This window comes from Podarcis gaigeae (assembly GCF_964106915.1).
Source record: "Podarcis gaigeae genome assembly, chromosome: 14".
Lineage (NCBI taxonomy): Eukaryota > Metazoa > Chordata > Lepidosauria > Squamata > Lacertidae > Podarcis > Podarcis gaigeae.
This window is the reverse complement of record NC_139690.1, coordinates 20324549-20350315: the sequence shown is the minus strand read 5'-3', so window position 1 is coordinate 20350315 and position 25767 is coordinate 20324549. Positions and strand designations below refer to the sequence as shown.

The 25767-nt window shown below is 44.3% G+C and overlaps 1 protein-coding gene across 2 annotated transcripts in view; it reads left to right on the top strand.

Annotated features, from left to right (window-relative positions):
• AGBL1 (AGBL carboxypeptidase 1) overlaps positions 1-25767 on the top strand; it is a 399614-nt gene that overhangs the window by 68618 nt on the left and 305229 nt on the right. For both annotated transcript variants that reach the window (XM_083712535.1, XM_083712536.1), the window contains exons 8-15: positions 5672-5831; positions 7087-7160; positions 7755-7871; positions 7975-8570; positions 9429-9512; positions 11251-11337; positions 14109-14257; positions 21759-21846. In XM_083712535.1, coding sequence (XP_083568661.1) covers positions 5672-5831; positions 7087-7160; positions 7755-7871; positions 7975-8570; positions 9429-9512; positions 11251-11337; positions 14109-14257; positions 21759-21846 — 1355 coding nt within the window. The remainder of the gene's footprint in view (positions 1-5671; positions 5832-7086; positions 7161-7754; positions 7872-7974; positions 8571-9428; positions 9513-11250; positions 11338-14108; positions 14258-21758; positions 21847-25767) is intronic.

Genomic DNA, 25767 nt, shown 5'->3' with positions numbered 1-25767 from the left:
AAATCCTGGAAGTAAATGCTCTGGTTTTCAAATGTTTTTCGGAACCTGAACATCTGACGCAGCTTCCGCTTGAGTGCAGGAAGCTCTTGCAACCAACTGGAAGCCACGCCTTGGTTGTCAAATGTTTTGGAAGTTGAACTGTCTTCCAGAATGGATTACGTTCAAAACCAAGGTCTGACTGTACTGAGTCAAGCTTTGTGCTTAGTTTCTTCCCAAGACTGGCAGGGTGGAACAAAAGGAGTGAACTGGTTTTTGGGCACCAGAAACTGGTAGTTCGTTTAGGTTCTTTTTTGGGGGGGGCGTCATTGGGTTGTTGTTTTTATTTTGATTATGTGGTTTTATATTTTGATTTTGTTCTGTGAACTACCCTGAGACCTCCAGGTATATGGCAGTATGTTATTAATTAATTTAGTAATAATAATAATAATAATAATAATAATAATAATAATAATAATTAATAAACAACAGTCTCTATCCTAGGTGAGACCCTGACCTGGAAATGAAGCTTTGCCTTTATTTTTCCCACTGGCCCAGAATCTTCCCATCAATACTCCAAATATTATCCAAATTCTACCATTTTACTAATTTCTAACATTTGCTAACTCTAGATCTACAACAATGGAAACATACATAATAATAGAAAGCTGCCTTACAGTGGATCACACCAACGATCCATTTCACTTAGTATTGTCTGCACTGACTGGCAGTGACTTTCCAGGGTTTCAGATGGAGAGTCTTTCCCAGCCATTCTTTGAGATGCTGTGGGTTGAACCCGATACCTTTTTCTGTATGCGAAGCAGATGCTCTACCATTGAGCCACAGCCCTCCCTAAAGCTGTTAAGAACTGATAGTATCTTGGAGTATGGGGCAATTCCTGCTGGGACGGTGAGCACACACTGCAACATTTTGTTGCAGGCTGCGTGTCTTAATAAACACACGCGCCCATTCTGCACAGCAATACTGAACTTCGTGCTTTGCTTCTGTTATGGGGGAATTGGAAGGCTTTCCCTCAAATCATCAGGGATGAAAAACCAATCACATTCTTATGTAGATGGGCATCATGCAGCTTAACAGCAAAGATATATGATCGCGTTGCCATTCTGCTTCTCCCTCTCTGGAGGCGGGTTTTTCTTTTATCTTTTGGGTATGTGAGCTGTACCAGCAATGCCTCCAAGATTATGGAACACTACACATCTGAAATGGTTAAGAATTCTGTCCTCGCCGCCAAGACAGCGGTCATTTAGCAGGCAGGGAAAGGTTGGGTTTTTTTTTTTATTTGTAAGGAGAGAATTGCAGAGGCTTGTGCTTAGCTGACAACCAAAGCGGTAAGGATTCGTCCAAGGTTCTCTTCCTGTGAATTTCCTCCCAACCTTTTGCGGTTTCTGAATTAACCAGTCTTGTTCCTGAAATGAAGCCAACACGCTGGGGAATCTCCATTGTTCTCTCAGTCCCTCTACTTCTGAGGTTCAAGCTAAGAGTTTCATTTTTATTATTATTTAATGTCACCAAATAGGCACCAACCACACACGCAAGAGGGAAGTGTTAGGGGGATTAGGGCAGCCCTCCTCCTCCAATAAACCATACACCTCCTTCAAAACAGCTGGATGAGGACTGAACAGCCTCAATAGACATGGAATGCCAACAACCTGTTGAGGACAAAATGGAAAATGTGGAGTGGGCAATGGAATGGAGTCGCTGAAATCCTGAACAGCACCATTCCATGCTGCAACAATTAGTTGCCAGTTCCACTGGATTTCTCCCCCTTTCAATTTCTGGATTTGGTTCAGAGCACTTTACAGGCAGCTTTCAGCTCTTTCACATCTCCCTTCGCTCTTTGTTACTCATGCATCGGCAAACATTGACAAAACACTGCCAAAACTAAAAACCAGGGTGCTTGGGTGTCTGGTTGCATCACCTAAACATTAGGAAGAACTTCCTGACAGTAAGAGCTGTTCGACAGTGGAATTTGCTGCCAAGGAGTGTGGTGGAGTCTCCTCCTTTGGAGGTCTTTAAGCAGAGGCTTGACAACCATATGTCAGGAGTGCTCTGATGGTGTTTCCTGCTTGGCAGGGGGTTGGACTCGATGGCCCTTGTGGTCTCTTCCAACTCTATGATTCTATGATTCTAAGATTCTTTTTGGTCTGTGATGCTTATATCAATGTGCAGGAGCGGATGTGCACTTCAGCAAAACACTGAAGGGACACAGGAAGCTGCCTATGCAATGGCACAATTCAATAGCAATTGGATGGCCATAGGACATAGGACTCTGCCCTTATACTGAGTTCAGACCATTGGTCCATCTAACTCAGTACACTAACTTGCACCCGTCAGGGAGTCTCTTCCAGCCCTTACTGGAGGTACTGGGAATCGAACCTGGAGCCTCCTGCATGCAAAGCAGATACTCTACCATTGAGATGTGGTGCTTGAAAAACTTATTCAAGACAATTGTACATATATTGTGCATGTGTTTTGTCAATGGGCACAAGTGTATCTCTCACTCACTGGATCATCACCTAGTGCTGAGTGGGCTTGCATGTTCCTATGACCCTTGTGAGCGAAGCTGTCAGGAGTCTCGTACTCCCAGCAGGGTCACCCAAGGTGGTAAAGTCAATGGGGAGGAGCTAGACAAAGCATGATACAAAAAGTCATCAACAGCAGAACAGGCGGAAGATAACAAGCAGTATGTTACAACAGCTGTGAAGGTGGATGAAGGCTGCAGCAGATAAGAATCTACTGGTCACCGTGACTACTCATGTCATCAGAATAGAGCCTTACTGCAAAGACTGTGCGTTGGTCAGTGTGATGAAAGGGAGAAATGTGCTAAGAGGAAGGCACGCTTGGCAAACCCTCACCATGATCAACTCCCACACTGAAACCTATGCTCCCACTGTGGAAGGACATGTGGTTCCAGAACTGGCTTCTACAGTCACTTACGGACTCACTTTTAAAACCGTGATTATGGAAGACAATCTTACTCGGCTATGAGTGATCGCCAAAGAAGAAGAAGAAAAGTGCATCTGTAATGTCTAGATGCAGACTGTTCATGCTCCAATTCCAGAATTAATTCTCAACATTCACCTAGCACTCAGGAATATGGGGTGCAGGGCAAATCAAATAAGAGAATAATGGGGTGGAATCAGAGACATCCTTGCATTCTGACTGCATTACCTGATGCTGAGGACTTGCTCTGCTTCCATCCCAGAGGGCAGAAGCAACTTGTGCTGACTCATTTGTGTAAGAGAATCTCTTCTCCAGCTGAGTTCAGAGAAAAACATCCACAGAAACAAATCTGGCAGATTCTATGAAAAATAGTCTTAGGTAATGCATGAAAAGCGAGTTGCAGTTTGAATTCTTTTATAATAAATTAGCTGAATCATAGTTACTATGGACCAAATTTTCTCAGTCCATTCAGATACAGTCAGAGATATGTTCCCCCACACAATTTTTTTAGATATTATATTAGCAGCAGTTTATAAGGTTTATAGAAAAATTGGTATTTTAAGCAGTGATTTGGAACAAGTTCAATGATAATATGCAATCTTAAAGGTAAAGGTAAAGGTACCCCTGCCCGTACGGGCCAGTCTTGACAGACTCTGGGGTTGTGCGCCCATCTCACTCAAGAGGCCAGGGGCCAGTGTTGTCCGGAGACACTTCCGGGTCACGTGGCCAGCGTGACATCGCTGCTCTGGCGAGCCAGAGCCGCACACGGAAACGCCGTTTACCTTCCCCCTGGTAAGCGGTCCCTATTTATCTACTTGCACCCAGAGGTGCTTTCGAACTGCTAGGTTGGCAGGCGCTGGGACCGAGCAGCGGGAGCGCACCCCGCCGCAGGGATTCGAACCGCCGACCTTTCGATCGGCAAGTCCTAGGCGCTGAGGCTTTAACCCACAGCGCCACCTGCGTCCCAATCTTATGCTGCTTTAAACCTGCTGTAACAGTATTTGTTTATGCTCTTTACCTTTACTTTATTTTTGTGTACTAATAACAAAATTTATTTTGAAAAGAAAAGCCAGATGCAATTTCTAGGGATCAAAGCCAGGTAATGACCAGTCTACTGGATTTGAACAGCTTTAGAAGTTAAAAGAAGTAATCACTGAATTTAGCAAGTTGACCAACCCAGTTGTTCAATAATAATGACAGCAATGCAGTTTCAACGACAACAGAGCCAGTTTTTACTAATGGAAATGGGATAAAAAAATCTATCTAACAATCAAAAAACCCTCCTGTAGACTCCAACCCTGTATCTGATGTTTACGGATGGTGGTATTTTGCCAGTAGCCGTGTTCACATGTTACATGCAATGAGTGTACAATCAGCATGCTGAGTGTATATTCTGTGTACATGTATATTCAATGGTGAAGCTGTACAAATCGACAAGTGTACACTTTCATGCAAACCCTGGCACATTTGCTGAGACAGCTTCCACCCGTGTTGAGTGTAATGACTTGATGCACATCCATAGTGTGAGCATATTTGGAATACACTGCACTGTTCTGACTGCCACCTCCACCCCCTGCAAAAGGAAGTTGTAGATCTGGAAAAAGTGCAGAAAAGGGCCACTATGAGAATAGGATGCTGGATTAAACCAGACCATGGCCTGATCCAGAAGGACGTTTCATAGGTTCATGGGAGCACCTGCCTCCCCACCAGATCTGGCAGAAGTGCATGAATCAGTGTTCAGGTGAGGAATAAGAATGTACAAAGGCCTTGTTTCCTGTTTTGGCTTGTATTAGTTGCATGGAGCACTGTCTGCATGCTGCTGCAGTTTGTCTTCTGTCAAAAATCACTTTATTCATCTCACTGTCCAATGTGGGTGAAATTACATAAATTGCATAATTAATTTTGTAAATTACCTTGCTATTTTGTGTTATTCTACCCTATCCATTCCAACACAAAGGAAACACAATGCAAATGGGAAAGAAACTTAATAAATTAAGTATTATTTCTGGACTGAGAGCAGCAGCAACAGGAGCAAATACCAATTGTATTCGCTGGATTGATTTCTGTTCTGGGCACGTGATGAATTAGCTACAATCGGCAATTCCTGTTCCCATTTCCATTTCTATCAGAATTCTTGAACAACCCTGCACAGGAAGTCAGGGCTGTGCCTGCCACTCAGATGTTTCCACAGAGAGCTGTCTTTGTCACTTCTTATCCTTTTGAATAAACATTGTTAGGATGGTGCAGCAAAATCCCCAGGAGTAGCTGAGATCCTTGTGGATAAAAATCTTGAGCAGGGAATGAGGAGTTCTTTGCAGCCTGAGGGCTGCACTTGCTCATCGGCATCCTTCCAGGGGTGGGGTTGCATGCTAGTGGTGGGTGGGGCCAGAAGCAGAAGTGGGCGGGGCAAAAAGTGTGACTCTTACCTCTACATGGTAAAAGTCTGAGCTTCCCACCCTCATTCCAGACCAGCGAGAGGCATAATCAGAGTTGAAGGAAACATTCCACTCAGGCAAAAGCACCGAAGGAGGACACAAAGCACAGCCATTGAGGGATGTTGCATGGGGATGAGGGTTGTAAACTGGAAAGGCGTGTGACCTCAGAGGAGTTCTGAAGCTCAGTTGTAAAGGTCTGAAGGTATTTGATTCATTGGCTTGAGAGCTCTTATCCCCGTCTTGAGGAATAATTGCAGCAGGGAAAGAACTGTCTAAGTTTCTTCATTGGTATCTAGGACTACTTGGGCAGCAAGAGTCTGGATCCAATAGTCAATACGGTGATTCAGATCCTGAGGAAAACCTACCCCAAGACGCCACTTCCTTCAGCTACTCTCAGCAGCTCCTATTCCTTTCCCATCCCTGGGGCAACTGGACCTTCACATCCAAAGTCTGAAGGTACTGTAAATTACTTCAATGTGTTAAGTGGGAAGGGGAAAGGAATGAATCAAGACTGAATGAATGGGCGACTGCTCCACCAACCTCTGTTGGTTCCCAGTCAGTTCCCACTGGCCTGCTTTTTTAAAACCTACAACCAGCCCAGGGGGTGCCACTGCCTGTCAGTTTCCTCCCCAACAGTCTGAGTGTTGCCCTTGTAGAACGTAGCAGGAAGGAGGATGGGGACAAAACTAGAATGGGTTGGTTCTGCATGTCATTGGCTCTGGCTCCACCTACTGCTGGGCTCCTTGCTCTCTGCTCCATCAGTCCCAAGGGGCCCCAGCTGCCACCGAACTGAAGTTATCATCATATGTGCTAGGGTTGAGTAACAGTGGAAAAGGAGGAGGTGCTGGCTGAAAAAGAGAGAAGGAGTGAGCTAAAGCAAAATCTGCCGGATGTTCTGTTGTGCAAGCCTTACTAAAATGAGGAGGAGCTTCGTTTTGGGGAATTGCTGTCATTTAGTGGTAGAGCATCTCCTTCACATGCAGAAGGTCCCAGGTTCAATTTCTGGCATCTCCAGGTAGGGTTAGGGAAAACTCCTTCCTAAAAGTCTTGGAAAGCTACTGCCAGTCAGTGTAGTCAGTACTGAGCTAGATGGACCAATGGTCCATATAAATAAGCTTCCTGTGACCCCTGCAGCCCTCCAGATGTTGTTGGACTCCAGTTACAATCAGCCCCAGCCAGCAAGGCCAATGGCCAGAGGTGATAGGAGCTGAGGTCCAGGAACATCTAAGAACATAAGGAGAGCATGGTGGATCAGGCCAGTGGACCATCTAGTCAAGCATCCTGTTCTCACAGTGGTTGGCCAGCTGCATCAGTGGGAAACCCTCCAGGAAGACTCAAGCACAGGAGCATTCTTCCTTCCTGTGGTTTCTAGCAACCAGTTTTCAGAAGCATTACTGCTTCCAACTACGGAGGCGGAACATAAACCATCATAGCTAGTCACCATTGATGGACATATCATCCATGAATTAGTCGAATCCTCTTTTAAAGCTAGCTATCTGGAGGGCTACAGGTTCCCCTCTCCTGCTTAAAAGGGTCATTTAAAAAAAGATAACTCCTACATGTTAGGAAACAGCTGAGGCATTCATGTGCTGTGAAATTCTCCCTGTTGTTTATCCTTGGATGTGAAAGAGCTCAACCTCTTGGGTAGTTTGGTCATCAGTGGGACTCTTAGTCTTGTCAATGGCTCATACTCTCTTTTATCTTCTTGCAGATGATTGTGAATATGATGTTGAAGAAGAAATCGAGAAGGACATAGAGAATGAGGATGTGGAGAATAAGGAGGAAGTATGTATTCTTTTGGACACTGTTTAAGGCCAACCATCCATGCGTCAAATAATAAACAACAAAAAAGGCCAGGACTCCTACATCTTTAATAGATGTGGGAAGAGGAAACTTTAACAGGTGCAGCCAGTGTTGTGGTTGGAATGTTCAACTAGGACATGGGAGACCAGAGTTCAAAGTCCCACCCAGCCACAAATAAAGCTCACCAGATGACTTTGGGCCAGCTCCTATCCATCCCTGCCTAACCCATATACAAGGTTGTTGTGAAGGTGGGGGACACCAAGTACACTGCCTTGAAACCCACCTCCCTATTGACAAAAATGGAGAGGTCCGTGTGTGTGTGTGTGTGTGAGAGAGAGAGAGAGAGAGAGAGAGAGAGAGAGAATTGTTTAGGGAGTCCAAGCAATCCTTCAACCAAGAATTAACCATTCCTGACATGGCACCACCACGGAGATGGGTGGAGTGGGAGGGAGGGAGAGAATGTCCTGGGATAATGGGAGCTAAAGTCCAACATAATTCGGAGAGCCACAGGTTCCCTAACCCTGGTACCAGTAGATGGTGCCTTTCACAATTACCTTTCTGGCTCTTATTCTGCAGGATGATGACTTAGAGACAGATGTTGAGAAGCTCATGTCAAAACCAGATCTTGACCGGCCTGAATCAGAACTCAAACAATATGAGGCCATGTGTCCAGAACTTTGCTGCAACTTTCTGGTGAGATGAAGGGGTTTACAATCTTTGAATAAATCTGAGAGGCTGCTGTGTAGAAGAGGCCATGTCAGTGGCTTTTATCTTTTTTTCTCTCCATCTTGTAAAGGAGTTGGAATCAGAATCTGAAGATGAGCTAAACTCTGAGGATGTTCCTGGGATCCTGACGGGATCCTGCCTCCACGTCATTCCAAACGCTGCTCCCTCAAAGCACCAGCCCGAATGCAGAGAAAAGGACCAAATCACTGAAGATGGAAAACTGCCCCCAAAGGCTTCTGGAGTTCCAGTACAGAGCTGGGTGAAAAAAGAGAATCCGTCTCAAGAACTTGAGAAAGTAGCTTGTGATGAGTCAAAGCCTTTGGAAGGTTTCTTCAGAGATGGTGACATCCCAGACAAAGGCTGTGCAACCACTCTGCACACTCTTCCCAAGGACATATTGAGGAACAGAATAACTTCTCAGCCTCAGCATATGAACTCCTGCAGGCCCAGTTGCCAAAAGACAGTGGAGGCTTCTGAGGTTGTGAGAAAGCTTTTGGAGAGACATCCGGGGAATATCCCCTTTCACAACCCCCGCTTCTACATGGCAAGGGCTGGCTCCACACAGTCCATTCCAGACTACAGAGTGTTGGCATTCCCAGATTTCTGGGGTCACCAACCATGTCCTTATAGCCAGTCTGTTCAGCAGAGGAGATATGGCATCCAAAAGTAAGTCTCCCCCTTTCTGTTATAAAGATAGGGCAGAACAAAGACATGCACACAGACAAGCACAGTGTCATGTGTGATAAGATGGAGCAATGTCAGGTATCACTCCCTCTAACAGCCAATTTGGGGAATGAGTACCAACAGTTACATGGTCAAAATGTGACCATGGAGAAACAAGAGGCTCCTATCAGCGTGCCTTGGGGTACCTTAAGCGTTGGTGGCTGGTGCCCATTGATGCTGATGGGGCAGAATGCAGGGAACTCAATCATTAGGTGGAGCCAGAGCCAATGATAGGTAGAGCCAACTTCTTCTAGTTTTGCCCCCATCCTCTTTCCTGCTGAGTTCTTCAAGGGCAACATTGAGATTAAGGAAAAGGAAGCTGCCCATCCCACTGGACTGGCTGTAAGTAAGAAGGCAGGGAGGTGATGGCTGGCCAAGGGCAGGCTAAGCTTGGTGGGGCAGTGTCCTAATGGACCAGCCTCCACTGACCTCAATATTAGCTGAAGAGCAACAACACAACCTGTTTAAAAAATCATACTATAAGGGGCCACCTGTCTTTCAAATTACAACTGAGCATGCTCAGTAGCCCGATAATGCTGAGTGTCTGTTGAAGGGATGAGGAGGAATGGAAATCTGGGGTGGAGAAGAAATGTAATGGAGTTTCCTGGAAGAGGACATGGCTGGCTGGCTGGCTGAAGTCCTGAACTGGATCACTTACATGTTTTAGTGGAAGTTCTGCTTGTTTTAAAGAATTGAGGGTGGAAGCTGCAGAGAGACAATGATATTTTTAAAAATGGGGAGAGATTTCCTTCTGTGTGCATAATTTCCTCAGCGGCTTAGGCCTTGTTCTTCTCATCACAGGGCCAAAATATTTGATGACATCCGTCGTGTCATCCAGCCAGATGATATAATCAATCGAGTTGTCTTTGACTTGGATAGCTCCAGGTAAGTTTCTGTCTTCTAGATCAGGGTGATGTCATTGGGAACTAGAGCAAGGGCAAGCAACTAACTATTGCATTTATTTAAATTTCCAGACTCTTTTCTACTAATGCTTTTAGGCATAAGACATCCAATGTAGAATGAAATGTCTAATGGAAGTCAGATGGAATGTGAAAGGAGGTCAGGACTGACATTCATTCCCCCACAAACTATGACCCCCACATGCTGAAAAAGCAGCCCAATGAAAATAATTTGAGAAGTTAGCAGATACACAAATGTCTGTACTATAATCAGACGTGAGCTTTGGCATATCTCCATGGGAATGAGCTTCACAGTGATGTAGCTGCTCTCCGAAATGAAACTTCTGAAATGTATATCTTGCCTAATCAGTATTCCCGAAGCAGCTTGCAACAGCAAAATACAAATACAGCCCCTATGTAAAACAATAGATCACAGGGTAGAAAGGACTAAGAGCCAATACAAAAAGTTAAAGCCGCTTAAAAGGGATAAAAAGTATTTGTTTGCTATTGCAAAGTGGGCGCCAGGCAGGCTTCCCAGGGGAGCAGGATTCATCAGTAGGTAAAACCACTGGTTACAAGGGGAAGAACCATAGCTCAGTGGTAGAACAATTTCCAGGTTTCCCTGTAAAGAGGAATTTACAGTTAATTCCCTGGGAACTGTATAGTTGAGAGAAGAATAGGGGTCTCCTGACAACTCTCAGCACCTTTAACAAACTACAGCTCCCATAATTCATTGGGGGAAAGCCATGACTATTTAAAGTGGCATCATTGTGCTTTAAATGTATGGTGTGCAGGTGGCCCAAAAGATGTGTAGGAGTGAAAACAGGCCATAACTTTATTGATTACAGCAGTGATGGCCAAACTTAGCCCTCCAGCTGTTTTTGGACTACAACTCCCATCACCCCTAGCTAACAGGACCAGTGGTCAGGGATGATGGGAATTGTAGTCCCAAAACAGCTGGAGGGCAAAGTTTGGCCATCACTGGATTACAGCAAGATAAGTGGGGTTCGCATGGCACTGTGGCACAGATTAGTTTTCCATTTTGAACTTCGATGTCCTGTTTGAAAAATACTTGCTGAGGTATGTCCATGAGAGCTGACCAATGGAGAGAGCCTAATGTGGTGCAGGCCATGTGACTGGCGCCCGCTGACAACCTGAGTGATGTTAGGCACGACCTCACCCAAGCAATGGCTGGGAGCTTGTGTGCCACCTCAGGTTGTTTGCGTATCCTGCCAATACCATTTCCACCCAAGTTGTGACAGAGAAAAAGACCAGTGTCTGACAAAGTCATCTTATCACTGAAAGAGGGGTAAAATACAGCCAAGAGCCAAGTGTAAAATTTCTCTCCAGGGGGCAGCTGCCATTGATATGAATATGCCCTGTTGGAGACTGTGAAGATAGTTAAAGTAGTCAAATAGTCTTATTTGGTACAGGCCAGCTTCTTGTGAAGTTTGGAGAGTGATCAGTGCTGAAACTTCCCAGACAATCATGTACTTGCTTTACAGTGGTTTTGTGGAGCCTCTCCTCCTTCCATCAGTGTTGAAACAGAATCAAGAGGATGGAAAGCTAATCTACCTACAGGGGATCCAAACAATGATCAGCTAGCTGCATTTCTGTTGCTCCCAGCTGCCTTCCTTTAATTTCCCTAATAGGGAACTGGAGTAGCAGCTGCTGCTCCTCAGCCATCAAGCCTTTCCATAATCCTGTTGAAAATCTTGTTTCAGCCCCTTGAGCTCGGATGCTCCAGAATGCCTGAAGTTCTTCTCCAAATTTGAATCTGGAAACCTACGCAAGGCTATCCAAATACGAGAGTAAGTAGCTGAAATAACCCCACAAGCAAGAATGGGGATAGCAGTATGTGCTTGCAATGCTTCTGCATGGGGAAGGGCTGTAGCTCAATGGTATAGCATCTGCTTTGCATGCAGAAGGTCCCAGGTTCAATTCTCAGCATCTCCAGGTAGAGCTGGAAGGTAGGAGGTATGGTAGGAGGACCAAGCATGCTGGCTGGTGCTACCACCACCATCTGAGGAAGGGCCATAGCTCAGTAGTAGAGCACCTGCATTACAAATGGAAGGTCCCAAATTCATCTCCAGGTAGGACTGGGAGAGTCCCTTGTTTGAAATCCAGGACAACCATTGCAGCTTACTATAGACAACGCTGAAGCTGCAACAGTTAAGTACAGTGGTACCTTGGTTTAAGAACAACTTAGTTTATGAACAACTTGGATTAAGAACGCTGCAAACCCAGAAGTAGATGTTTTGCTTTATGAACTTTGCCTTGGAATAAGAACTTCCTGTTGAGTGTGTTCCATTTGTAAATTGAGTCCCCTGCTGCTATGGGAAGTTTAAGAATCCTTTGATTTAAGAACAGACTTCCAGAACGGATTAAGTTCGCAAACCAAGGTACCACTGTACTATGAAATTGATAGGAGTTTGCCACATAGGTGCTATTATAACATAGGGATATGCAACACAGTATCTCCAGCAGCACAATCAGATGCCTTCACCTGCCCTAACTCCAATAAAACATGTCTCCTCTGTATTGGTCTCTACAGCCACAGCAGGCACTATAACTCTCTGATGGTCTGACTTTACCCCCAATGGTGCCATTTTCCATTGTCTCCCGAGACAGATGGATGTCAGCAGCAGCAGCAGCAACAACAAGCCCTTTATATGTTGTTCTAATACTCACCAGCCCTGGCTAACTTGGACAATGGGAAGGGATGATATGAGTGGTAGTTTAGAAAAAACTGACAGTCATCACATTGGCTACCTAGGTCCCAATGGAAGTTGGTCCATTTGAGTGCATGGGGCACTGACCCACCAATCTGAATCTGCCCTGAACCAGACTGTACTTGCCTGCCTTCTTACAACCAGCCCAGGAGGTCCTACTGGTCACCAGCTTAAAAACGTAAGAAGAGGCTGCTGGGTCAGGTGCATCGATTCCAGTGGCAAACCAGACGCCTGTAGAAACCCCCAAGCAGCACCCAAGCACAAGAGCACTCTCCGCTATTGTGGTTTCTAGCAAATGGTATTCGGAAGCCCACTGCCTCTGACTGTGGATGCAGAACATAGCCATCATGGCTGGTAGCCACCAATAGCCTCATCCTCCATGAATTTGTGCAATTCTCTTTTTAAAGCCAGTCTTATCCTCCAGGATCCCCCCTTCTTATTCTCAGTGTTGCCCTTGTAGCGAGGAAGATGGGAGCAGAACTACAATTAGGACTCCTGCACATTTCCATTTGCTTTGTGACGTCTAGGCCCAGGTCGGGGAGGTTTTTTTCTTTTGTCGCACCACTTTTCCTGGGAAAATCTGCTGTATACTGCTGAACTGGAGCAAATGCCAACTGGGTTTTCTGTGATTGACGTTTGTTCTAATTCAGTGGTAAACAGTGGGTTTTCCCAGGGCAAGCTGTGGGACAAAACTAAACAATGTCTCAGACCTGTGCCTAGAAGTCATGGACTGAACGGAAGGAATTGCAGGACAATGGGGAATAAAAGTTGATGAGCCCTTACTTGGCGCCACCTAGTGTTGGCCTCCCTACCTTCGATTGCACCAATCCAAATTGGGACCATCCACTACTGCCCTGAGAAATGTGAAAGAAATATGGTATGAAGAACATCCATAATATAATTCTCTGTTTCACATGCAATAAGCAGACTGGCACCCATGCCTGTTGTTAAGGAGTTGGGGTGGGGGGAGGCCATGCGTTTTATTTTCACTTGTTGGAAATTAAGTTATTAGCTTGGGTGAACACTGATCACATAGCTCTACATTCCATGTGGCAAACTGACATTACAAATAAAGATTATTTTTTTTTAAAGTATGTTGTGCTTTACCAAAAAAAGAAAAGAGAGAGAGAGACATTACTCATGTATGCATGCATATTATTCATCTGTAAAATTAACTTTAAAGCATATGAAAGGAAATGAATGAAACCTATTATGTTTACATCAATTAAGCCGCCATCAACAAACAATATTTTGAGAAGACAGGGAAAATGAACATGAAAATGTACACCGGCTAACTGGCACACTGTTGCTGCTATGTGTGTTCACCAGAATTGGCAGCACAGGAGAAAATATAGGAGTAGAAAAGCAAAATATTCTTGCTGGCAGCCAAAACTCCAAATGATGAGAAAGATGCCTAAGCTTATCCAGAGTTTAGTTTCCTTGCAATGATGATCAGTGTCTTCAGGACATAAGGTTTTATGTACAACCTGAGCATAGGACAGAGGTGCTGACAGCATTAGCACTTCACAGAACTTGCCTCCCCGTTAGGTTCCCAAAGAAATCCACAAGCCATAGCTTGGGGTCCAGCAAAGAGCAAGGCACTCAGAGTCCCACCCTCCCAAGCAAGGCAGGGAGCAGATCTTCCAGGATTCCAAGCCAAGGTGGTCCCCTCCTTCACTGCAGTCCTAGTTCAGTGGCTCACCTTGATACATTGCATACCTCAACTATTGACTTGGCTGGGTTTGCTTGTGAACACTCAATGCGTTCTGCTTTTTAGAGCCCAATTATGCTGAATGCATCACTTGGCTGTTGGGTTCTTAATGCTGCACTTTTTGTGGCTTGTGATCCAGGTTTGAGTACGACTTGATCCTCAACCCTGATGTCAACAGCTGCCAGCATCACCAGTGGTTCTACTTTGAGGTCAGTGCCATGAAGTCAGCTACACCCTATCGCTTCAACATCATCAACTGTGAGAAGCCTAACAGCCAGTTTAATTTTGGTAAGTGTGCTTGTGACAGTGGAGGGAAGGTACATCCATGTACGTCAGGGGTGGGGAAACTTATGCCCTCAGAACTCTTCCCAGGTCACCCTCTTTCTCCAGGTACAGTGACACATGACTGAAGCTGAAACCCTAAACTGTGGTTAATGTTAAATACTGTCCATTGAAACAAGCCAACTTCAAAACCCATGGTTTGAATTTGGCTTGTTTCAAATAAGACATAGTTAAGATTAATGTCAGAATCTACTCCAAGAGGAGCACAGAGACCTGAAGCTTGCTGCAGCTTGTTCCTACCAAAGGTTTGATATGACTTAAATTTGCATTCATAGCTCCACCCACTCTTGGCTCTGGCCACGCCCACCACTGGCACGTGGTTCTTGGAGAGTTGTAAAGGAATGCAGCCTCCAGGCTGGAAAAGGTTCTCCAGTCCTGATGTACAAGGCCAACTCTTGATCTGAGAAAAGGCAGTGGGTTTCTCTCTCAAGTGCTCAAACTATGTAAACCTTGATGTCTTCAAAAGTGCTTGATTCTCTCTTCCTTACTTACCCTCTTGCATACCAAATTATTTTCACACCTCTCACCAGTTCCATACCAGTTTTTGCTCCATTTGACTTCCCCTTCCTGGCCACATGATTTGTTTTTCAAATGAGCTGCCTAGCTCCTTTTTGGGTGACTGGCCACTGCCTTGAAATCAGCCAAGGTGGACAATGTCGTAGCCTATCAAAAGAATGATCTCTCACTCTCTTCTCTCACCAGCAAAGCACTGGGGAAGAAAGTGAGAACATAAATCTGCTAATGTGGAGATTTGCAACTAAACAACTATTTGTAACTGAAGATGAAAGATGCAGGCAGATGAGTTATGGAGGGTGCTATTTGACTAGTGTAGGGATAATTGGTTATTTATCATTTATGAATTGTCCTCTTTACGCTTGGTGCTTTGCAAAGAAACATCAGCAAAACAGATAAATCCCTGCCCAGAGGAGGCTACAATTGAGATATCAATAGTGGTGGGGAAGCATCAAAAGGAGGGCTGCAGAACTTATTGTTGGCTTCTACTTGGCCTAGAGCAGGCATAGGCCAACTCGGCCCTCCAGATGTTTTGGGACTACAACTCCCATCATCCCTAGCTAACAGGACCAGTGGTCAGGGATGATGGGAGTTGTAGTCCCAAAACATCTGGAGGGCCGAGTTTGGGGATGCCTGAGCTAGAGTAAGAGGATGATGTGGCATGGTTTTGGATTATGGGTTTTGTAGTTCGTTTGAGGAATTGCCACCCTAGAATCCATCAGTACCAGCATTTCTAATGCTGGGTAATGGTGAAGGGGAGGGAGAGATTGAGGCTTGGGGGGGGGGGAATCCTCGCTTTTGCCTCTCATCACAGTTCCCGCCACTCTTGCTTTTGAAAATAGGTAACAAGGAAGGGAAAAGTGGGAGTGCATGTTGGCAGTGAGGGGGTGATTACTTTAGGTAAGGGGTATGGAACCCTCTTCAGCCTGAGGATTGCATTATTTCATGGGGAACTTCTAGGGCCCAAAGTCAGCAGGTAAAAGAGACACATCCATTACTTCAGAACACACCCACACACTATACATTTAAAGCATATCCCCCCCTCAAAAAAAAGTATAACCAGAACTGTAGTTTCCCCCACATGGAGCCACAGTTCCCAGCCCCCTTAACAAATCAAACTTCCCATTAATATTGGGGGCAAACCATGCACTGTAAATGTGCTTTTAATGTACAATATGAATGTGACCTACTGCAATTAGTATGCCTCTTGCCTTTGTACAATAGGCTACATTTGTACATTTGTACATTTGTACATTTGTACAATAGACTTTTCCCATGGGAAAAGTCAGTTTCTACCAGTGCTTTTTTCCAGGGGGTACTCAAGGGTGTGTAGCACCAGCACCTCTTTTTGTTGTTGTTAAAAAGTGTGACACTTACTGTAATAACTTCATGATGAGTACCAGCACCTACGTTTCTAGGAAAAAAGCATGGTTTCTACACATGCTCTTCTCCATGCCTCACGCTATATACCCAGTTGAACATGTTGATGGAGCAACTTAATGCACAACTGTGTAATCACAGCAGGGTCCAAACACATGTTTGGGAATTGGGCTCCTGGTCGAGTGGGCAGAGCCCTCCATGCTTGAACAGGATTCAAGCATTGATGTATATGTATAAAACAGCGGGGTAAAGGTAAAGGGACCCCTGACCATTAGGTCCAGTCGTGGCTGACTCTGGAGTTGCGGCGCTCATCTTGCTTTATCGGCCGAGGGAGCTGGCGTACAGCTTCCGGGTCATGTGGCCAGCATGACTAAGCCGCTTCTGGTGAACCAGAGCAGCACACGGAAACGCTGTTTACCTTCCCGCCGGAGCGGTACCTATTTATCTACTTGCACTTTGACGTGCTTTCGAACTGCTAGGTTGGCAGGAGCAGGGACCGAGCAACAGGAGCTCACCCCATCACTCCCATTAAACACTAAACACTGCTCCCATAAAAGAGCTACCCCAGATCAAATGCCACGGGCAGGTTGAATTTAGCACTAAACCATGCTTTAGTGTGACATGAACAAGCCCTTAGGCTTGGGAACTCCTTTCTGCCCTTTCATCCTCCATCACAGCCACAAGGATATTTGGGGCATCCACCTTCATGTTCAGCTAACCAGGACTGGTTAAATGTGCTTTGTTTTCATTATGGCTTGTCCTAACTGGCCAGGATAAAACCGTGGTTTCTTATCCTAAATTGTTTGGATTAACCATGGTCAATGCTAACTGCATTTCCCACTTCAGGCAAAGCAACAAATGAAATTGGATACTTCTGATCCCTTCCTTGTGCCTCTGCCAGAGGAGGAACAGGAAGCTAGATCTTCCTGTTTTACTGTTCAATCTGCAAAGGGCTTTTTGATGGTAGGAGCTCATGGATGTGTAGCAAGAAGCCACAAATCTTTAGCGATGCATTGAGATGTGTGTGTGTGTTTATGTGTGTGGGTCTACAGCATCTGTTGCAATAAGCCTCTTAACATCATCAGTGATATTTATACGATGCCCACCACCAATCCTGCATGGAGCTAATTTGAGCTTCTCTTACAAAAAGAGAACTTGACACACCGAATCGGCCACAATTCTCTGTGTTTTGAAGGCTCTTTTTGAAAAATGTATTATTGTTATTTATTTATAAAATTATTTATGTCTTGCCTTCTGGCCCTTAAAGGGGCCTCCTGCGGGCAGCGTGCCACGCCCCTGGGACAAGCGCCACCCACGCCTGCTCTTCACCCCCCAGTGCCGGAGCATGAAGCTCCGCTACTGCTTACAGTCTATGTTTTCAAAAAGGGTAGACAAGATGAGCGGAAGTTGGAGGTGACGGTGAAGGCAAAATACACAGTAAAGCTTAATGCTGAAAAGGTTATTCACTCCTAGTCCATCCTCCTGGGTCCAGAAGGACTGGGTCTGCAAGGAAATAAGAGTAGCTTTCATGTTTCTGGTGTACAGATCTGTATGCTTGACTGCTTCACCTCTCCCTTTTTTCTTAATCATCAAAAGAACTCTCACTTGTAATATTTTGTCAGTAGAGCTGGACTATACAGTATATCAGTTTGAAATTCCTTTAAAAAAATCTGCCTAAGATTTTTTTTTTTTAATGTTCTTGGAAACTTGCATTCTGGTATTGCAGTGCCCATTGTTTTGTAGAGCTTATCTACATTATAGAACTATATTGGTTTATTTTTTAAAATATATGCATTTCTATTGAATTTTTTCTGCAAGTGACAAGGTACAAGTGACAAGGTACTTGTAACAGCAAAAGGTACAATAGGGAAATTATCACAAAGTACACCTTGGTGTGGACCAAAGTTACATACCAATATCCTTAAGCTGTATCAGTCCTTTGAATATAACTCCCCCACATTCATGTCTGGCTTGATGGATGTTGCATCAAGTGTCCATCTTTGTTGACATATCAGATAAAGGGCCTCTGTATTATGTCAAATTAATCTTTTTGGGCAATGCCAGTAACCACTCAATTGTGATAGACCAATTGCTCTGATAACACTATGCCCCATATTCTGTCTTGCATAGTGGACTCCAGTCATCTTCCAATGACATGATCTTTCCATTCCTGCTGCAATAAACAGCAAGGCTACTAATTCTCAGTGAATTATTTGAAAACCATCAGAAGTCTGACTCATTAATAAACGATTCTCATGCTGGATCAGGAGGAAAGATATGTAATTGATTTTTTTTCTGCAAAACATCACAAAATGACATTCCCGCCAAAGATGGAAGAAATCTCCATTCCTCCTACAGCCTCACCAACAATCCTGTGAGATGCTTGGGTTGACTCTGTTAAGTTTTACAGGGATCCAGTGTCACCTATGGACAACCTTAAGTGGGGCCTGTATTTTAGCTGACGTAAATTTGAATGGTGTTTTGCCCCTTATATCATTCTAAGTTTCATCTGTTAATTCTTTCCCTAGATCTGTTTCCCACACACTTTTAGGACTAAAAAAAGCTACCTGTCCATTCAGTAAAAAGAGCTTTGTAAATATAATAAATCATTCCTTTGGAACCTGGTCTACCCTGTAAAATTAAATTTTCAAACCAAGTCAAAGGACATCCGTCTTTTCTAATTCTTAGTTGGTGGCATGCAAATGATCTTACTTGCAATACTAGAAACCAGGCTGGGTGAATGTCATCTAATATTTGGAGCAGTTCTGTCTCTGAAAGGGGCTTACCATTCTTAAAAAGGTCACATACTCTATAAACTCCTTTTGATTCCCAGGATGCAATTGGCAATATTTATCCACACACCTAAAGTCTGCATGTTCCAAAATGAGCATTAAGGGGGAATTATATGGTGCTAAGTTTTTAGCCCAACACCTGCAAACCTGAATCGTAGCCTTAAAAAATGGGTTAACAAGAGTCAAAACTCTTGAATGGGCATAGGCCAACTCGGCCCTCCAGAGGTTTTGGGACAACAACTCCCATCATCCCTAGCTAACAGAACCAGTTTTCAGGGATGATAGGAGTTGTAGTCCTCAAACATCTGGAGGGCCAAGTTTGCCTATGAAATGAACTTTGAAATGCCATCAGCCAAGAGGAATCAATCGACAGTTCAGTACCTTTCCAAGGGATTGAGAAATCCACACAGATTATGCATAAATTTGTCAGTGCTTTTCTTCTTGAAAAAAGGGTGCTGGTACTCACCATGAAGTTGTTATAGTAAGTGCCACACTTTTAACAAGTGCTCTTGTTCTAGAAAAAACAGTCCAGGTACTGCGTACCCTTGAATACCCCCAGAAAAAAGCACTGATTAAGTTGATAAAAAATGAGGGAAACTCAGTTCTCTTCTCAGCTTATGCTGACAAATCACTTTATTGCTAATTCTGTTCCATTTGTGTATACTACTAAAGAATTCCAAAAGCTCTTCCCATTTTTTAATTGTTTCATTGATAGTCCTGTGAGAAGTCCTTGAAATAAGAATAGGAATTGTTGTTGCTGCTGCTGCTGCTGCTATTATTACAGTATTATTATTACAATATATTTTTCCTGTATTGTCCTTCATCCAAGGGTCCTAGGGTGGTTTACAATATAAAAACACAAAAATGCATACCCTACATACCAGAAATTTCCCCATAGGAATAAATAGAAATTGTCAACTCATTATGTGAATATTTTCCTAATAAACAATTTCCTGAGAACGCATTGTGTTTGGAGAGCAAGACCTGCATGTACAATAATCTGATTCTGGCTATGTTTTTGTTTCACTATTTTCCCTCCCTTGCAGGCCTTACTGTCATTAAGTGCCATGTTAAGATCACTGTCGGAATCTGACAGGGCTGATTCATTTGGCTGACTTTCAGACACGTCCTGCATTTCCGCCAATTTTGCTGCATTCCACAATGGTCTTGATATTATACCCCTCAAATTTATAATATTATTTCTTCAAAAATGTTTTTCTATGCCGTTTGATTAGTTTTGATTCCAGGCAGAGATGCAGAGTTAGGCCTCCATGTTGCTCAATGACAAGGCACGCCCCCCCCCATTTAAAAAATGTTTATTTCCCTTGGTCTCCTTCAAAGAATTCCAGGAATTGTAATGGTGAGAGCACTGAGAATTCTCTCCTAGCGATCTCAGCCTTGCCCACCTCCATCTCTCCCATTTACCAAAGAGTGAATGTTAAATGAGATTTGTGTCTGTAGTTTGGATATTTTCCATCTCTTGCCCTGGAGAAATGTTTGTTATATTCTCCAGATCTGTCACCTGATGATCTTGATTAAAAAGCTTTCTCTTAAAAGCAAAGAAGTTAAGGACTTCTTGACATGTATTTGCCTTAATGAAAACTAAGCAGAGAATTGGCAGTGGCTAAACCACTGAGCCTTTTGGGCTTGCCGATCAGAAGCTTGGCACTTCGAATCCCTGCAACAGGGTGAGCTTCCATTGCTTGGTCCCAGTTCCTGCCAACCTAGCAGTTCGAAAGTACGCCAAAAAGTGCAAATAGATAAATAGGTAACGCTCTGGTGGGAAGGTAAATGACGTTTCCATGTGCTGCTCTGGTTTCGGTGTTTCATTTCGCCAGAAGCTGCTTAGTCATGCTGGCCACATGACCTGGAAAAACTGTCTGCAGATTAACGCCGGCTCCCTTGGCCTGTAAAGTGAGATGAGCGCCGCAACCCCAGAGTCATCTGCGACTGGACTTAACTGTCAGGGGTCCTTTACCTTTACCTTTTTGTTGTGGAATGAGTGTGGGGTGGGGTGGGGAGTATGGTGAAGACAGACTAAATATATGATGGGAATTCACAACACATGTCCCTCATCCATGAGACAATTCTAACTTCCTCCTGCCTTCATGGTTGAAATGACAGTATCAGATCTTAGAATTGTAGAGTTGGAAGGGATCATAAGGGTCATCTAGTCCACTGCTGCCATGCATTTTGCCCCTTGCCCAAAGTTTCAGTTGGAAAGTCTGGTTTAAAAGAGCCACATTTTTTTAAAGCCACTGCATGAACTTTTGCATAACCCCATTGATTTGTCACAAGCTGTCTTATCAGGTGTTGGTGTGAAATAGCGCAACATGTTCATTTGTGCAAGTCAACTGTTTGGGCACAAAGCCTGTATGCTCAAATGCAACATGGGGACACCCCTCTTATTAATGAAGAAGAGGAGAGGGATGTGCAAATCTGCATCATTGTTTGGGGTCAGGGAAGGTTTTTGGTGATGTTATGCTACGCACAGCAAGCAACTGATTACTGCTATGCACAGCCGGCTTCTGCCTCAAACTTGCAGAACGAATGAGTTCCCCTGCCCTTCAGTGCTCAATTCTGGAGAGAAAAGTATGTGCAGAACTGCTTTCAGAGCAACCTCACTGCACTTAACGTATTATGTCTGTCTTCACCTGAAAAGTGTCTGTCTTCACCTAAGAAATGTCCTGGGTAAAACAGCTGTTTTGCAGTTGCAGAGGACATCATATCGCCTTTTTAAAAACTGCCTTTGTTTTGTGTAGGCATGCAACCGGTCATGTATTCAGTGAAGGAAGCTCTCCAGGGCAGACCTCACTGGATTCGGGTGGGCTATGATATCTGTTATTACAAGTAAGTGTACTCCACCTCCTCTTCCAGAATGTTGCTTGGGCTTTCCTTCCTTTCCTGCTAGTCATTATTACCCCATTAACTTTGCACTACCAATTCTACTTCACCCTGTAAATGCAGATCATAGGGGCTACAAAATGATGGAGAACAAAAACATCATTGTTGTTTTTTCTAGGGCAGTGGTGGGGAGAACATTTTTCAGTCTGAAGGTTTCTTTCTCTTTGTGGGCAACCATTTGCAATGGATGCAACTGCAGTCACCTACTAGCCACACAAGTTAGTGTTTTGTTTTTAAAAAATAGTTATCAGTTTTAAATACATGCATACAGATAGGAATGGGGGAGAAATTCAATTCAGTTCTCATTTAATGTTGAATGTATGTAATACATAATACTCGAACCCAAACCCAGCCATTATTTAAAATTCACACTTCTCCAAATATTGTAGAGTAGTTCCCTTGCTGCGTGCAAGAATGCGTATGCTGGGGTAAAGTGTGCAAGGGATAGGCGGGATGTATATATTAGTGTAAATAGCATACAAAAATGCATTATATTAGGGGAAGTGCTTTGCAAAGATGTGTATGTTAGGCAAAATATTAGGAGAAATGTGCACTAAAATGCAGGTGAATTTTCATGAGGGCTTTGTCCATGTTTCCAATTTTAATGCGGGTGATGCGGGTGGCGCTGTGGGTTAAACCACAGAGCCTAGGACTTGCCGATCAGAAGGTCGGCGGTTCGAATCCCCACGACGGGGTGAGCTCCCATTGCTCTGTCCCAGCTCCTGCCAACCTAGCAGTTCGAAAGCACGTCAAAGTGCAAGTAAGATAAATAGGTACCGCTCCAGCAGGAAGGTAAATGGCGTTTCCATGCGCTGCTCTGGTTCGCCAGAAGCGAAGTCATGCTGGCCACATGACCCAGAAGATGTACACCAGCTCCCTTGGCCAATAAAGCGAGATGAGCGCCGCAACCCCAGAGTTGGTCACGACTGGACCTAATGGTCAGGGGTCCCTTTACCTTTACCTTTAAGCATGAATACTGAGTGACATTTTCTCCAATAGGAACATTTGACCTACACGTTGGGATTGAGAACAGCCCTCCTCCTTCAAAACCCCTTGCAACTTTCAGTTACGTGGGTGTGAAAATTCTATGTGTTTTTACTATCAGGAGCAACTTCTCTCCCCCCACCCAATGCTTTTTGAAAGCTTGTTTTACTTCTCGTATAATGTTGCCTTGGCAACAATGATGGATGGGATAGACTTGGGTTTTTTTCCAAACAAAGGAATGAAAGTGGTAGATTTGCTATCAGTAGGATGGAACCCCAATGGATGTTGCCACTCCCTACACACTACAAATACACACACACATGAGCCCCAGCATTGAGGACTGGTCATGGCATTGGAATGGGTGACCACTGGTAGTGACTTTACCGTTGTTGTTTATGGCAGGAGTAAAAAAGGGTTTTAATCAAAACGGAAAAAAGGAGGGGAAAACCATTGTTGTTGTAATGCAAGGTTGGGGAGCCTTTTTCAGATCAAGGGCTGCATTCCTTTCTGTGCAACCTTTTTGGGTGGGTGGCACATGCCGTTGGTGGGCAGGGCCAAAGGCAAAAGTGGGCGGAACCACAAATGCGAATTTCCCTTTTGCACAGTAGGCTAGTTTCTACATAAACTCACACACCCCTCTCAACCAGCCAGCAAATGGCGTTCAAGGACAAATTCCAGCCAGGCCGAGACTCCTAAGGAGTGTGTGAAGTAGGGCCAATGAGGGGTGTGTTCTGAGGAGAGTTCTGAGGGCCAGACAGATAGGGCTTGATGGTTGCCTTTAGCTGCTGGGGCCTGATGTTCTCTGTTCTCTATCCCTGCTATAATGAAGAGCTCCCCACCCTGAAAATAATGTACTATTTTGCCTCTCTGAAAGAAATCCCCCCAAGGCCGCAGGTGCCCACACAAAATGGCTGCCATGAGCAGCAAAAAAGAGAGGTGGCAGTACTCCATAATGTAAGAAAAGAAAAGAAAAACCCTGATCCTATTAGCTGCCTTGGGAAACAATGTTCTCTTTTCCTTCTGCTGTTGATATTTTGAAGCAATTTCAAATAGTTGATTTTAGGGCACCCACTTCTTTACTCCTTATGATTTTTACAGCACCTCTTAGGCCCTTGTTGCAAGCTAGCTTTTAACAGGAGATTCTCACTGCATGACACTCTGTTCCCTATTCTTTTCCCTTTCCATCCTGATCTAGCAACCTTGCTCCACTTTCCAGCCAGATCAATGGCCCCCTTTCCCCTCCTTGCATGTCCTCCCTCCCTCCTGCTTTCTCCTGGCATGAACGACTTTCCCGAGTGCTGGCAGACTTGGGCGCAAGCAGATGTAGGGGATGCAAGGCTTATAGGCTGATTACAGTCATAATGGGCCCTAATGTCATTAACAAGGCCGTTATTGTGCAGTGATTAAATAGCAGCTGACTGGTACGATTAAACTGTGAAAGTGCAATTAAGTTCTTAATCATAATCTGGAAAGGGATAGGCTACAGATGATGGGATAGGACTGGCTTGTTCTTTCTCTCTCCCCCCACCCCCACTTGTTCCCCCAGAATATGAAATGTGCTGAATTTTATGTTGGTGTGCTCTGGAAAGGTTTCATTCTTCATCTCTGTCATCTGATTCCTATCCACCCATATATCTGTCTAGGATCACTGTTGCCCCCAACGTCTGCCTGGATTCCTCTAATCTAATCTGATTTCCCAGTTCACACATCATCAATTTTCTTTAGATAATTGGTAGGCTGAAATTTCTCAGAAATGACTTTTTCTGATAAAATTCCTAAAGGTGTTCTATTTTTCAAGCCTCACCAGTCCGACCTGGGAGGATACATAGTGGGATGGGCTCTCATTTTCCCGTCTGTGAAATTCGGGTGCAACTGTGGCACCAATTTTGGTATTCAATATAATTTTAATACTGATGAATAGCCCTTATGGGCAGCAATGAAAATAAAAATGGGCCTAGAAGTGAACTTATCAATGGTGGTGCTCTTTCTGCTGGTTGGTCTTCACCATTTCTCTTTCCCCATCAATTCTGCTTTGAACTATGCATCATTCATAACACCTTTCAGCATCATTCAGAAAGGAATTGTAGGACGAAAACCAACAATGGCAGCAGCTGCAAGGAACACACTGCAAAACAACTGGCAGTGAAGAAGGGCAGTTTGAGGCAGTGGATGGGTTCAAAGCTTCTGGCAGCTGCTGCACCAGCCCTAGTCCCAAAATTGAGACTGAATGTTTAGCTCAGCCTTGGCAAATTAACTTCAGGCCTGTGGCTCAATGGTACAGCATCTGCTTTGCATGCAGGAGCTCCCAGGTTCAACCCCTGTAGGGCTGTGAAAGACCCTTGCCTGAAACCCCAGAGAGCCTCTGCATGTCAGTGTTGGCAATGCTGAGCAAGATGGAGCCAGTGGTTTGACTCAGTTCAAGGCAACTTCCTATGTTAGATGTGACCTAGGGAATCCCTCTGCCAGTGATGGCCTTGGGAGAATCACCATCTATCAGCTTTTCCTCCTCCTCTACACATCTGTAACAAGCAGGAAAAGTAATACTGACCAACTGATATGACAGGACTGTTCTGAAGATTACTGTTCTAATGAATGCAAAGCACTTCGAATACTCTAGCACTCTATATACATGTTATTATTATTATTATTATGAACAGCTGAAGGACAAGAAACTACTTTGAAACTCATCCAGGAATGCAAATAGGCCTGGGGAATGTGGGTTTTTGCAATACAGAGAGTGCATTTAAAACAGGATTTGGCATAGTTCCTGAACCCCACTCCCTCTGCCCCTGCCCAATACTCACATACAATTTGAGCGCAAATGTTAGATACTGTCCAAGGTGGAAAACCTCCTTTGTTCATTATTGGATGCATTGGGCTGCA